The 16,174-nt window shown below is 34.5% G+C and overlaps 2 protein-coding genes across 7 annotated transcripts in view; one reads left to right on the forward strand and one right to left on the reverse strand.

Moving 5' to 3' along the window:
- LOC123673699 (protein furry) overlaps positions 1-16,174 on the reverse strand; it is a 66,231-nt gene that overhangs the window by 35,066 nt on the left and 14,991 nt on the right. The window lies entirely within an intron of this gene.
- LOC123673702 (neuropeptides capa receptor) lies at positions 92-11,180 on the forward strand. Of its 3 annotated transcripts, none has more exons than XM_045608317.1 (5): positions 92-572; positions 4,758-5,057; positions 7,562-7,999; positions 10,400-10,598; positions 11,009-11,180. In XM_045608317.1, the coding sequence occupies exons 1-5, from the start codon at positions 552-554 to the stop codon at positions 11,071-11,073; spliced, it is 1,023 nt and encodes a 340-aa protein (XP_045464273.1). In that variant the 5' UTR covers positions 92-551; the 3' UTR covers positions 11,074-11,180. The 3 variants fall into 3 exon arrangements, with proteins under 3 accessions (XP_045464273.1, XP_045464274.1, XP_045464272.1); XM_045608318.1 differs by having other exon boundaries at positions 92-554; XM_045608316.1 differs by lacking the exon at positions 92-572 and adding an exon at positions 1,541-2,095.

Consider the following 16,174-nt stretch of genomic DNA (forward strand, 5'->3'; position numbering starts at 1 on the left):
ATATTCTGCACTAAATGCTATCCCTTACATCAAAGTCTTCGATACAACCGTCTGCTCTGGTATAGGCAGAAGCTACAGAGGTATAGTATATCCAAAGTCACTTGGAGGAAGCTGAATATTTCGATTACCTATATAAGGGTTGTCCAGATTTCCAGAAGTTCCTTTGGGGCCAGTGAATTTATTGCCTAACAATACTTCAAAATAAACCCAGGTATTTAGCGGATCGCGGTATTCGCTTCAAAGAGACATCTATGGCCAAGCGTTTTTATGGACTAGTTCAAGTGACTTTGGATATACTATACTAGGTACAAGGTGAAGGTATTTCATAACAACAAGTGATCAAATTTTCAGGGTTTTGCGGTCATCAAACGACAAAAAGGCATGCAGTAGAGCCACATTCGAGTTACAATCCGTCTACTATAGATTGTCGTCAGTAGAATTCATCAGGTTTCTCAGTCTTAGTACTGGGTCTGCAGATAGAAGAAGTTTCCAGAATAACTAGTAGACCTTTACACAGTATGTAATGCAGTGCGATCGATTGTTTGAAGGGCATGGTAAGATGGTTGGTATCAGTAAGTAGCAAACCTATCTACTTCTGGTATACCTATACATGCTTACAATTAATTTACAAGGTTTTACTTTGATTCATTAACTTGATAGAGCAAGAGTCCTTCGTTATTTTATAAAAGCTGAAAGTTTTTTTTTTATGAAAGTATAAAGCTCAATTTTTTTATATTTTCTTCGGGATAACTTAAAAAAACTCGTCATTCATTGCCGGACACTTACAGTTGCTACCCCCTGACAGACACCCCTAAACTTTAAAAAATTACAATTATAGAAGCTAAATTTTATACTCAGACGAGCCACCCAGAATATTTCTTATCCCATTGTTATTGGAAAAATTTCCAGGAACACGTCAAATGATTTTGTTTGGGGGGCATCTTTTGACGTATATTTGAGGCTTGAACGAGCAGCCCTCTGAGAAGGGGCGCTTCAACCCCTCAAAATTGAATAGTTGAGTGATACTCCATTTGAAAGGTTTTAGAAGCCTCTTTACAACGGTGTATGAAAAACGTAATTTTGATGAACCGTTTTAGCCAAAAATAAATTTTTTGACTCAAATGAGCCACCTTGAATATTTGGGTTATATTTTTATTAAGCCTTTCATTAAGCGCCCTCTCTTAGGGGGTTGCTTGTTCAAGACTCAAATATACGTCAAAAGATGTCCCCCAAACAAAATCATTCGACGTGTTTCGGGAAATTTTTTCAATAACTATGAGATAAGGAATATACGGGGTGGCTCGCCTGATGAGATGGATCACCCTGGTATATGTTACTTGGGGACATATAGAAAAATGTTACCTCAATAGCCTGACAGTTTTAATGGTTTCTACATTTTGCCAGACACATTGAAATCCCGCTATAGGTGCAAGCGCTAATGTTAATTAAAGTCGATGCGATCTTTTAAGATATCCACCAAAAAATATTTTTTGTTGTGTTATATATCAGAATAACAATCTGCACTTTATATAACATGGCTATTTACGTTTTGTACGTTTTTTTAATAAGTTAATTTCATCCAACAATGCTTGACTATAAAATTTCAAGGATTTTTCTCGATGCTTTCTTTGAAATATTCTAACCAACGGTCTTCGTGAGTCCCCTGTATATAAACCTGCAGTTCTAATTGAATAATGCCGGAAGGGGCATAATTTTTCAGACTAAGTATAATATGAGTGTTTACCTTTTTTCTGTCATCAGTCGGTCAGTAAATGAGAGAAACTAACAAGGCAGAATGTACGGTAGTATCTGATAATATTAATCTAAAAATCTATTCCGGCGGACAGCATGTATAATTTGTTGAAGAATATAGAGTGTGGTCTGTTCAAAGATGCGCGACAATTTCAACTCCCACGCAATCCTTCGGATATAAGGCAGAGGGCGGGAAATTTCTCTGGACACACAGTTTCCCGAGGGTTTGAAACTTGGTGCGTGGTTTTGTCGGTCTCTGATGGATAGTACGTTTTCTCCGGAAGACTTTTACTTGTGGGCCTCGGTGGGAGAAACCTTTCAATTTTATTATATTCCAATTTTGGTGAGTTACCGTTTCAAAGTTGTTCGTATGACAATCCCATTGCAAATAATAAGACTGTTCAAAAAGGAACACATGGATGTATGGGTTTTTCAAAATATGATTTCTGTAAAATCGATGTATCGTGTACTAGATCTATGGATTTTGCGGGCTGAAAATCAAATCTGAAAAAAAAAATGTCGAAAAACTGATGACTAGGAAATGTAAAACAAGTATTGGTACGATGAGCAATGTATTTCGAAAGATAATTCTCATAGTGTGGGGCGTTTAGATTTGAGATATTCAATGTCATATGTACGAGGAGTAACGAAAAAATATTATGTTAGGCAGTGACACGCACAAATCGCTCTATCACATTGAAATTTTAGTTTGCTGTCAATTTCAGAACTGCAGATTCAATTAAAATGAAAATTTGTATTTAGTAGTAGGATGGCTCCGTGTTGAATTTCAAGCTGACAACCAAAGAAATATAACAAAAATATTGGAAAGGAAATACCCATAGAGGGAGTTCACGCAATTTTTACATGTCCCCAACATGGTTAGATTACGTTGTCGGATTGTGATATATTTTCGAATCCACAATTTTACTATATCGTTATGAATGTATATTATATTGGATGAAATATATTTATTTGAGCGATTCCCGATTAAATATCCAAATTTGAATATTTGGAATCAGATATTTTACCTAATTGTCGAATTTATAATAAGCTGAATATTTATTATTTTCTGTATCTACCTGCTGAAATCCAAGGTTTGGCAATTTTTGCTCTTAGTGTCATCGGTTGTTTCACATCGTTTGGCGCGCTTGAAGTTTGTTTTCTGAATTTCTGATATATTTAGGTATTCATTTCAATATATTTTGAGTTAATATGAAACGTTGATTCCCTTTGGGACGTAAGAAGTGTGTTCTTTGTTGAGAAACTCGCGAATTGAGTGAAATATCGTATCACTGATATGTTTTCCGCGCACTTCTTGTCAAATTTGATAGTTAATTAAGATGCATAGAATACCTGGTGTGTTTACTGATTCGATTTTGTTTCAGACTTTTTGAGAGACCCACCTGTTGCTTTGGTGATCTGCTTCACCAGAGTGCTGTAAGGTGGCGCTCTTGAAAATTTTTCGAATTCCCGCATCTCCGTTTAAAAAGGAAATACTGATTTTAGACACTGCAAACATTCACAATAAATTACAATTCAGTTCATATCGAAAGTTTTACTCAAATGAATGGAATATAATGACAGACCATAGAATATAAAATATTATTGTTCTATACTCAAAGTTCACGACAAGAGCGTAGAAATAGGGGGATACTGGGGGTAATTACACGGTGCTCCTAAATTGGGGATACGAATGAAAATGACAGATTTCCGGATCATTTTAAGAAAAAAAGTCCTATAACATGAGTCCCCACACATTTTGTTTTGTGATACATGTGTTGAAGTTCAAGTTATTTTCTCGTATAACCTTCCCTTCACAAGATATTTAATATGAATTGGCCATAGATATTTCAGTTTAAAGTTTTCACTATGTGATATTCTAATTTTGAATGCAAATCTACAGGGTGATATATTTTCTGGAAGGATGCCTGCTTCCTTCCTCCAAATCTATATTTTGGTGAATGCTGTTAGTTTAGAAAAATGTAGAAAAAAAACTCTGGTCCAGTACTACACTTTTTGGTTTGTTATAGTTTTGTCGTATCTGCTATCGATTTCGAGAAAAATCTCTAGTAATCCTCAGGAAAATCCAAATTATTTTTAAGATCCAGCTAGTAAGTTCTAATGAATGCATTAATTATAAGTTTTGGTATTTATTTACCTAATCTGTAGCGAAGATTAATAAGTATTTGATAAACTGTACGAACACTAGAAACAACCTGTATATTGAAAGCAAAGCCTTTGTGGGCTCATATTAATGAAACTTTTTTTTCTCAAAATTATCCAAGTAATTTCTCATTTTCCTTCGTAACTCTTATTTGAGAACAAGGTAAGAACAACCGAATTAGTAACAACAAAAATTATTTCGAGTAATTTGGTTCAAACTTCATTATCCAACTTCTTTTTCTAACATTACAGATATGAATAAAAGTTGTCGTCAAAATTTTTTTTTTCGATTATCCCTCCCCAACAAAAAAAAGATCTACGCCCTTGGTTCACAAGAGTCGAGAATTGAGAGAAATGTCAAATGAAAACGATGTATGCGCCATCTGAAAAGCCCGCGTTCCCTCGAAATCAAGTAGGTATAAATCCGAAAAATCTCCAGTTTTGTCTGAAAGTTTTACAGGTATAAGTAGACACACCAGGTATTCTATGCATCTTATAGTTTATGTATGGAACCAAATTTGCTTACTGAAAATGACATGTGCTCCCCCTATCTATGTTTATTTGAGAACTCTAGTGATCTTCCAAAATCAAGTAGGCATAAATATCCCATTTTGTCCCAATGTTTTACAGATATAAGTAGACACGCCAGGGTTTCTAGGCATCTTAATTCTAATTTGGATAAGTGTCCAAAGCACATGCATGAATTCATGTCATTGTTTTTCCATTTTCGAATTTTTCGAGAATAACCTAATCACGAAGAAAAACATAAGCAAAAATCTTCAATTCAACACCGGTTCCATTTCAATATTATTGAATTGATTAGATGCAAAATTCCTTTTCAGGTATGCCTAGGCACTGTAGGCAATTGCCTATCTGTCTACGTGTTTTTCCACTGCCCAAAAATGAGACACCTTTCTTCTTCTTACTATTTGTCAGCCTTGGCAATAAGTGACACGATATTTCTGCTCACAATATTTATGGTCTGGCTCCGCTTTTTCGAGATAGACCTGTTCAACAACGAAGGCACTTGTCAAGCCCTAATCTACATCAGTGGCGTTTGCAGTTTCTTGAGCGTTTGGTTAGTGGTATCCTTTACAATGGAGAGGTTCATTGCTGTGAGGTATCCTCTGAATCAACGCTCGGTAAGTACACACCTGGCAAAAATCTAAGGATATTTTCGATTCCATGAAACATATTATGCTACCTACGGAACCCTTAGTCAGCCCAATTGTTGAAATATGTTGTTACAATATTGTTATCATTGTTAGGAACTTCATAATACGGATCAACATACTTCCTTTTGTTGGAAGGATTTTTGAACGCGGGGGCCTACGTGCATCAGATTCTCCAATATGTTGTTATTCCATATGCTATTGCAATTGAGGAAATTGAGGAAGATTTTTTCTTTATGCATGACAAAGCACGTCAGCACAGTGCAGTCCAAACAATCAATTTTCTAGATAACCAAGGATTCCGGACTTTATCATGGCCAGCTCAGTCTCCTGATTTGAATCCGATTGAGCATGCATGGAATATGGTACAAAACAAGAGAGCGTTCTCATCATTAAAATCCATTTCAGTTTCTCATGGTCAAAATCTCTTCCATAGTAGACATGAACTCTTTGCGGCTTTACAAGAAGCTTGTTAGAATAAACCACAGCAAGATTCCAGAAATTAATTTCAAGCATTCCTAGGTGGTATAGGGCTGTGTTAAATTTTGAAATTTATTTCGAAAAAATCGTCAAGGTTAACACCTTCTGAACTGAAAAAATAAAGAGACCTTCTATACTTATAGAGGATTAGAGGAACACACTCAGACTAGTCTGGATTCGTGTTCATTCAATGCAAAATGTTATGTTATGAAACTTTTAAGATGACCATGTTTTCGATATTGTGGTTTCTTCAGTAAAATCCCAAAAATACCCTTTTTAACGTACATTTTCCGCCCATATCACTTAATCACAACTCTACTGATCAATAAGATCAATAATTGTTTCAAGAAATACACTGATCAACAATTGCTAGGGATCATTTATGAACTTCTCTTCATTTGTATTTTTTCAAGTTATCTCGTGAATATCTGTACATTATATGTTCTCTAAGGAAAAAGTAAGATGTTTTGAGTTGATTATATCAAAGTCTTCCTCACTTCATCAGCTCTTGTTCACAAAATCGATTATTATCTGTAGGCTGTTAAAGGTGGAGTGAAAAGCAATGTGGTATTTGTTATTAAATCTGTTTTTTTCTCTCGTTCAAACACATAAGGTGACAATAATTGAAGAAATGAGAACAATATCAGCTTATCAGTCATGCCGAGAAGACGTTTGGCTCCTGTGCAACTGGACCAAATCATACGGTGGATATAGGAAGGTTTGTCCCAGCGAGAAGTGTCCCGGCGGTTGAATGTTTCGCAAAATGTCGTGAGTCGGGCTTGGAATAGGTTCATCCAAAACGACTCAGTAGCTTATGTTCATGGGGGAGGTCGGCAGCGCAGTACAACAGCTGCCCAAGATCGTCTTTTGATCCTCAATGCTAGGAGAAATCCCACCTACCCGGCGTCGCGGCTCAATAGATCACTGAGAGTTGCAACAGGAGTTCTAATTTCGAACCAGGCTGTAAGACGACGACTACATGTTCGTGGTTTGAGAGCACGTAGGAGGGTACAACATCCCCGTTTGAATAGGGAACACCGGGTTCATCGAGGGCAATGGGCTGAGGAGCACCGCAATTGGACACTTGAAGATTGGAGCCGATGTTTATTTACGGATGAGTCTAGATTTCGTTTGGTCAATTCCGATGGACGTATTCTTGCTTGGAGGGAAAGAGGTCGAAGGTATGCAGAACAGTTTATGGTACCCACAACAGTTTTTGGCGGAGGTTCTATATGTGTATGGGGAGGCATTTGTTTGAACCAACGCACAGAGTTGGTTGTTTTGCAGAACACCACCATGACCAGCCAGAGATGTCACGATATGATTATTGAACCCATAATTGTTCCGTTTGCGGCTGCCGTGGGCAAGAATTTCATTTTAATTGACGATAATGCCCGTCCACACCGTAGTCGTCTGGTTAATGAAGCGCTAGAAACTCATGCTATTGATAGGATGGACTGGTCAGCTCGCTCTCCAGACATGAATTGCATCGAACATGTCTGGTCTGAGATGTCTAGACAATTGTCAATCTTAGAACAACCGATCAATAACCTGGAGGACCTTTCTAACGCTTTACGGGATATTTGGACGAATTTGCCCCAAAATTTTATAAATCGTTTAATCGAAAGTATGCCTCGTAGGGTAGAATGCTTGAGACGAGCTCGTGGGGGACCAACTAGGTACTAGCTTAACCGAAACTTCAGCCTTCTTGTGGTTTCATCATAAAATTTTTATGTTATTCAAAGACAGAATTTTGAGTGTTCCTAATAAAGTCTTTTTTTCTCTCCAACTTTCCATTTTTTCATTCTTTTCTCAAGTGAACCATATTATCAACTGAAAATACTCTGATATCTGACTAAATTTATAATCTTGGAGCGAATATTTCAGAAATAAATTTAGAACAAGTAAGTGATCCCTATCAATTGTTGAGCAGTGTATTTTAACCTTCTGTGATCAGTCCTGAACGAGAATCTGATGATTATTTCTGTTTATAGGTTTGGACGGTTACCAGAGCAAAATTGGTGATCTCAAGTCTAGTGATCTTCGGTGTCATTCTGTATATACCACTTGTTTATCTGTCTGCAATAACAGACCACAGCGGTACTAGAGTCTGCGGTATAGAACCCGAACTGGCAGATTTGGCAACCAAGTTCAACTACGTCGACACGTTCGTCACTTACGTGGCTCCTGTCACTATCATTTTGTTCCTGAATATGTGGATAGGAAGAATTATATTTCATTTCACCAAGATACGGAGGGAGATGACCTTGAGAGGCAACAGATTCGGAAAAGCTTCAGACTCCTTGAAACTTAAATATGCCAACACGATATCCCAGAAGAGCATCACGAAAATGTTGCTGTTGGTGTCCACTGTCTTCTTATGTTTTAATTTTCCTAGTTACATTTTGCGGATAGTTGCTTATATGATTGAGGTGAGGAAATAAATTATATTACAATAAATGAAACAAGAATATGGTACTGACAGCAATCTAGGTTAAGGCCCAGTTTCACCAAACAGCACTTGATCCCAGATTGATTAAACTCCGCTTGTTACTAAAGCAGGCTTAACAGTGTTTTCTGTTTCACCATGCATCAACCCGTCCGAAGATGATCGCGATTAACCAAATCGCGATTAAATAGTCAAACCATTTGGCAACGTTGTGAACAGAAAGTTATATAGTGTTCTGTATCGTATTAGCAGTGATGACCACCATTGGCGTTAGGTGTCAGTTGTCATTCATTCATAACTCATAACATTTCAAAACATTTGTCATCTTGTAAACAAAAAACAAAGTTAATTTTTGCCGAAAATGTCGAATGATGTGCTTCGAAATGTCGGAAACTTGCAGAAGTTAAAAAGAAATTATCCCATTTCACAAAACCACATATTCTGGAAAAAAACTATATAAGTAATTTTATTAACTTATTTATTTTTATTAACAAGTTTAACTGCTTCTTAAATAATATTTCAATCAAACATATCAATAAATTATTCTTTGCAATAAATTTCATAAAACACAAAAACAAAGTTTACGTGTATTTTAAATAAGAAATATTGAGCCTATACATATAGTCATATTTTGATAAAATTGACCCAAAAATTAGAAATTTCCGGAAAAATAATTACATAGACAAGAGTTCCATACTGATAAATAATTATCAATCTCAACTTGAAAGGTTGTAATCCTCCAAAAATGGCCGATTAGTGCTAAATCGCGATTGGTCGATTAAATGGCGCTTTGGAATGTGGTGAAACGCTACATTACATTAATCGTGATCTAAGGCCTCAGAGCCAAGTCAAGAAAAGCATTTGGTGAAACTGGGCCTAAGAGTTTAACATCGGTATTTGGGTTATGCGGTACTGATGAACTCCAATAAGAGCGAATTCGGCATATCTCACCTACCTCCGATGACAGCACGTTTTTTGCTGTGGTTCAAGGCCGTAGAAATGGAGGGTACTGGGGGTAATTACCTCCCAAGATTTTCAAAATATAAATTTTATAAATCTCGCAAAGACGAAGAACGAAAATTTCTCCATAAAATGAACTGATAATAATCATTTTACTTTCCTTCGAAATCGACACGTAAATAAAAAATCGGACCTCTTTACGTTCTATGAGTTTATTATCGCTTTCAAGATGATTACTTTTATTGCATCACGAGCCCGTCTTTGTCCGAGGTTTATTATTTTCCTTTATCTATCCGCTTTCTCGGCACGCCCCTTATTGTCATCTGTGAATTTTGCATTCGTCATCGGTATACACTTACCCGTTGTTTTCGGTTTTGTGTATCATTTCCGTCACAAAATTTCAATACTGCACTTATCAAAGAACTGAACTGAGTAATTCGCATCGAAAAATTGTGTGGGCTATGTTGTACAATTTATTGTGTTTCATTCAAATTGCAATTTATTTGTAAAGACATCAGTTTTGAATCGACTATATCTACAGGGTGTTCCTAAATTGGAGGTACAAATGAAAAAGACAGATTTCTCGGATCATTTGAAGAAAGAAGTCCAATGATATGAGTCTGCAAATGCTTTGTTTTTGAGATACAGGTGTATTTCTCTCATAGCACCTTCCCATCACAAAAAATTTAACTCGAATCGGCATAGATATTCCAAAAAAACTCTGGTTCAGTACTACACTTTTTTGTTTGTTGAAGTTTTGTCGTATCTGTAATCGATTTCGAGAAAAAAATTCAAACAGCTCTCTATAGTAATTCTCAGAAAAAGCCAAATTATTATAAAGATCCAGTTAGGTAGCTGTGATAAATAAATCAATAATTAATAAATAAGTTTTGGTACTTATTTAACAACTCTGTAGCGAAGATTAATAAAGATTCGATAAACTGGTTAAGCATCACAAAGAAGTAGGACTACAAGAAACACCCTGTATCTCGAAAACGAAGCATTTGCGAGCTCAAGTTTATGGACCATTTTAAAATTATCCTAGGAATCTCTCATTTTCCTTCTTAACTCCAATACAGGAACACCCAGTATAAGATAAGAATAAACGAATTTGTAATCAAAAAAATTATTTCGAGTATTAACTCGAAATAATTTTTCAAACTTCGTTATCAAACCTCTTTTCCTCACATAATAGATATGAGTAAACAATATCGTCAAAAGTTTTTTTTTTCGATAACCCCAAAAAAAAAAAAAGATCTACGCTCTTGCTGTGGTTAGTGCTTAATCTAGACTATTGACGCTCCAATATTTGTTTATTTTTCTTCGGTTGCTTTACATTAGAGAGTAAAAAGATGAACCTCTAGAACACTGCACGATTGATATTATACACGTCTGTTATAACTATAAGCTGTTTTTCTTTCAGGTTAAAGCAATAACAGTCAGGTATTCGTACATCTTGCAACAGTTACAACAATGGTGTCAACTTCTATTCTATACCAATTTTGGCATAAATTTCATTCTGTACTGTGCAAGCGGTAAAAACTTCAGAAGAGCCTTAAAGAAACTGTTGAGAATCAAAAAGCAGCAGCGTACTGGAAGAAGTGAAGTTATCGTTTTAACTGGTGAGTAAGATATTAAATACATATTTCTATATGTAAACAAGCGCATAATTAAGATTTTCGGTGGCCACAAGGTCTCCGGATTCAACACCGTTGGCTTTTTTCCTTTGGTCACATTTAAAGAACAACATTTATCAATATTGAAATATTGAAAATCTAACGGTGTTAAACCGGATACCTTGATGGCCACCGAATATTTCAATTATCTGAAGATCATAGATTCAAAACTGACATCATACCCTAAAACGTTGCTAATTACAAGACTTTACAAGCATAGATTTTAAAGTATTGACTTCCAAATATTTGAAGTCAAAGCTGACCAACCTACTGATCCTCATTCAATGTAATTATTAATTTTTGAAGAAAATAAGGGATATGTTAATTTTTATTATTTGATTAATTGTATGTTTCAGATAGTCGAGTACAGTCTAGTGGAAGCTCATTAGCATCTATAAGAAGAAAGCTGAATATACTATAAGATAAGATAATGTGATTTTTGAGTTTATAGTATTGAAAAAAAAATGTCAAATTGAAAAAATAACGAACAAGTTTTTTTATATTTATAGCCGAAAAAATAAAGGTGAACTAAGGTGAATTAATTTACTAATATTAATACAATATATTTAACTGATATCGCTTGATAATGATCATTTTTATTGAGTTTTACTGCATTTTCACTTTTCTCATTAAGCATTAAATTAATAAAAAGACAATCCAGTTACAAAGTATATGAAAGCATTATACAGGGAGAGTCATAAGTGCTCGATCAGTCGTTGGGCTAGGAGAATTATTCAAATTCTCAAATTCAAGGTTGTGAAATAAATAGGGGACAGCATATCTCAAAATTTATGTAGTTATGTATAACCTTTGAAGTTATGATTTCTGGCCACATAAGAGTATTATTGAGGGCTCAATTCAGAAAAGTTGAAGAACTCCAAAAAAAATTTCAAAATTGAGGAAAACCTGTAATGTTTTTTTTTTCTGTTCCAAATTTAGTTACATTTTCTGAATGAACACAATTTTCTAAGAATTTCTGTGAAAAATTTTTTCAACTTGTCTACATCGAAAAAAAAACACCCGAAATCGTTTAAATGTTTCAAGATTGTGCTTTTTTATACCTAACACGAAAATGAAAACAGAATCGGAAAATATCAAACTGTTCCCTTTATTAAAGCCATCCAAATTTCTCCTTGGATCCCCTAACATGATTGAAAAAAAACTGGTTGGGCTATGAGGGCCAAAATTTTGAAATTGGCCTGTCTAAATATTCCAGATGGTAATATGAAATTAACACAAAAAAAATCACTGTAATTTCAATTCTCGACCTTGTTACCTGTGGAATGGAAATTTGAACTAATGCAAGGATATTAATGGCTTCAACAAAGGAACCGTTTCATATTTTTCGATTCTGTTTTATATTTGTGATAAGTATGAAAAAAGTACAATCGTGAAACATTTCAAAAATTTCGGGTGAAATTTTTTTTTCGCTGTACTTAAACATGTAAAAAAAATTTTTGTTCAATTTATAAAAAACATTGCAGATTTTCTGCCATTTCGAATTTTTTTTAAGAGTTCTTCAACTTTTCTGAATTGAGCACCCAGAAATACTCTGAATTGACAAGACATTTAAACTTCAAAGGTTATACATACCAGAACACAATAAATAGAATATTGCTCAGAAATTACGTTGAACACCCTGTATTTCGCTTATGCTTCGAAACGAGGTATAGGTTATATCATAAAGCAAAAATGATTATCCCGGTGTCATCCACACGGCTATTGTATATGTTTGCCAGTTCAAAATGAAACACCCTGTATATTCAATTATTCATTTTCCTTTTCTAAATCATTTCTGGGTATTCTGCTAATAAACTCAATTCTCAGTACATAAGCTAAAATTATTTTTGATTCTATAGTCGGGTCCGAAAGTGGTGAAATGCGATACCACCCTGCATTTTCAAATGAGAGTACCTAATTTTTATATGTTTAATAATCTGAATCTCCAAAAAATTCTTATTTCAAATATCCCAATTGTCATAATTTATCTGTGTTATTTTTCAACGAAGATCGATATTTCAGATAAATTTCACGGTTAAGAAGGTTTAACTAGAAAATAAAATTTAAAAAAATTTATATCCACAAAAATATTTGAGCTCTATGACCAAAGATGTTTCATAGATGTCGTAAAACTTCTTTGTCTATGAAAATTAACAAGACCTGTGTGAAGTTTGCTGCCGGCAATCATCTTCCAAAGGTTCCGAAGATACCCGAACTAGGGTCTAGGCCCAGTGACGTGCATCCGGGTTTAAACAAGTTATTGAAATACATTCTCAGAATATTTAGTTATAAAAGTGAATCTTGTATTGCAATTGAAATTATGGTAAAATGATGATTTGAAAAATTTCAAAATTATATCTAACAAGAAAAACTATATGCACTTCAAGCAAAAAAAAAACTGTTAGTTGGCTTTTTATAGCAAGTTACTGAAGCAATTTTCAGATATGTAATTATTATGGAATCAAGAGACACATAACACCTCAAGAATTATAAAAAAATGCTCTTCCAAACCTTGACTCTCATATTATCCCCCATTTCCATCTATACTTACTTATTCACGCGTAATCGGAACCTGAGTTGGCGTTCCATTCGAAAATTACTAGGGCAATTTTGCGAATATGCGACTGTCTATTCACACCTTGTGAGAATTTGGTACCACCCAAAACTTCTTGATACTACGTGAAGCGTTCATAAATCTGGATATGATTTGCTCGATCTTCTGTTGCCATCAATTGATTGATGATCTCATTTCAAATTTGACGTTTTCATTTAATTTTTCTTCAATTTGTTTGGTTTGGTATTTCAATTTGACATCGCTACCTAAAACCCCGATACACGCCACTGGGTCAGACCGTACGGATATCTTCGGCAACTTCGACAGCGGTTTGCTGGCAGCGAACTTCACATGGGTATTATTTCTATGACATATGACACGACAACGACACGACAGTCGACATGACATTACAATTTACAAATGGATGACGAGCGTCATGATTCATGAATAGCAAGCCTTTTACTTTGAATTTCCCACGTTTATCAAGTTTAGTGTGAATCGATAGTGTGGACGACAATTTCATTAATATTGTTGGACATAAATGAAATAGTTTCTGTAGGAGAAAAATAGTGAATAGTTTCAGTTAGCATTTAGCGCATTTTCTGTGTAGTTGTATTACTGAAATGGATCCAAAAAAAAAGTGCTACTGTTGTGGAAAAATTGGTCATATCGCAAAAAACTGTAGACTACAAATATTCAAGAAGATAGAGAAAGATGAATATACAAAAAATAACCTAATACTGATCAAAAACAAAGTAACGCGATGCTACATATGTAAAAAATTGGGGCACAAATCGAAAGAATGCCCCGGGAAATACTTTGACGTTAATCAACAATCAAAGAGAAATGACGAACCTTCTGGAAATCCCAATTTTATTAATCAACCGTATGGAGATGAGACTTCTGCAATAACACAAGCGTTTGATTCTATTGATGAACATGAATGGGATTTCATGAAAAATGAAAATCAAAAAGAAATTAAACCCCATAGCAGTGATATATCCAATGTGAAAGGCTTAGTGAGTAAAGGAGAAGAATCGAAATACTATAAGGTAGTTGTGTTGAGCAACATAAAATTTGCTGGTTACTTGGATACCTGTAGTGAAAAATGTTTGATAAAGTATTCTGCTGCTAAAAGGGCACAACTTAATGTTCAATTGGATGATACTGATGTTATGGCCAACTCTCCCACTTTTCAAGGAAAAATTATCTCTATTGGAAAAGCTCTGACTACTATGAGTGTTGATTCTGTTGAAATACCCAATATGGAATTGTTTGTTGTGAATGATAATGTTTTGAATATCGATGTTGTTGTAGGAAGGAGTTGGTTAGACCATCCAAATATATTATTACTGAAAATAGAAAATGCAGTTCATGTAGGTGATATAACACTGCATCCTTTTGATAAGTTTGCAAGTATCTTGAGTAGCTTTGATGTTAAACTGACAAATAAGAGAACTGAAGTAGATCCAAATTTTGATGCTTTAAGTTCGGGAGAAGAGGATTTTGGAAAATCTAATAATCCTGCGAAAAAACATGAATACTTTTTGGATGATTATAGAGATACAAGTCCACATATGAAGAAGAGTACACATGATATTGATTACAGTCGGGATAGAATGAGGGACATGACAAGAGAAAGATCGAGAAGTAGAGAAAGAATGAGGGGATCACTAAGAGATTCTAGATCTGGAAATATGGAACGATCAAGAAGGTCCAGATCTAGATCTAGATCGTTAGATAGATCTCGAGAGAGATATATGAGTAGGCACAGTGGAAGGCGTTAAAAACTGGTAATATCTGTTTTTGGAGAATAATTTCATTTTGAATGTTTTTGGATGTATTTTCTTGGTGTTTCTACTATTTCATGCAAGATACTTGATTTTTCTTTATTAGTGTAGTTGCTTCAAAATAAAAATAACCTGTGTATTGGAAAGTAATTGGAGCTGTTTCATTTTACAAAAAAAATTCTTGAATCACAAAAATTACTATCTTATTTGATTTGAAGAAGGTTACTGTTAATTTTCTCTGAACCAGTTCAACTACTTGGCAATGTATCAGAATGATATTTTTTTGATAAAATGTGTATCGCTAAAATAATTTTCCTGAGCTATGGAGTACCTTGAACTTATATCTGAAGTATCGCACCAAACATGTCAATTGATGGACCACAAAATGAGATGTGCTGTTATGTAAACAATCACTAGTGGTGTGCTATGAACAAGAGAAAGCAGACACCATGAGTGCTTATTGAAGATTGAATTTTCCCAAAGAAATTAGATTGAATTGAAAATAACAATTTATCCCATTTAGGGAATAATAAACTTTGTGTGGAACCATGGAAGGATTGATTTTGGAGGAATATTTCCATGGAAAAGAATTTCATTTCAAAGGAACAAATGAATGCTGCCGTTGTGATTTTTTGTTGATTGATCAAAAATTTTGCATGAATCACATTGTTGAATTTGTATATTAGAAAAAACTGGAAGTGGAGTTATAAGCTAATTAACAACAACAGGAAATTTTGGAGATCTGAGATTGTTGAAAAATATATAAATATATTGTAGTAAATTTCGAGAGTGCAAAAATATTTTTTCAACAAAAGGGAGAATAATATTTGCGAAATATGAATTTACAGTACTCTGTTTTTGATACATGGATAATGAAATGATTATCAAAAACATATGGCAGTGTGAAAAAAATATAATGAAAACTGCTATGAAAGTGAACAGATGGAATATTTGACATCATGAGAGAAGATATGAATTGCACTAGTGAAAAAACAATGAATCAGATAAGAATTGAGGACAGTCTGAATTTAAATAAAATTGAATTTTGAACGTTGGAATTTAAATTCAAATCGAAAAAATACCCACTTGAAATAGTTTCGATTACTAGTGAAAATACAAGGTTGACCAAGTAATCTCAGATAACAACCAATCACAATTATAGACTGTAGTTAGGTTCA

This window comes from Harmonia axyridis, chromosome 2 (assembly GCF_914767665.1).
Source record: "Harmonia axyridis chromosome 2, icHarAxyr1.1, whole genome shotgun sequence".
Classification (NCBI taxonomy): domain Eukaryota; kingdom Metazoa; phylum Arthropoda; class Insecta; order Coleoptera; family Coccinellidae; genus Harmonia; species Harmonia axyridis.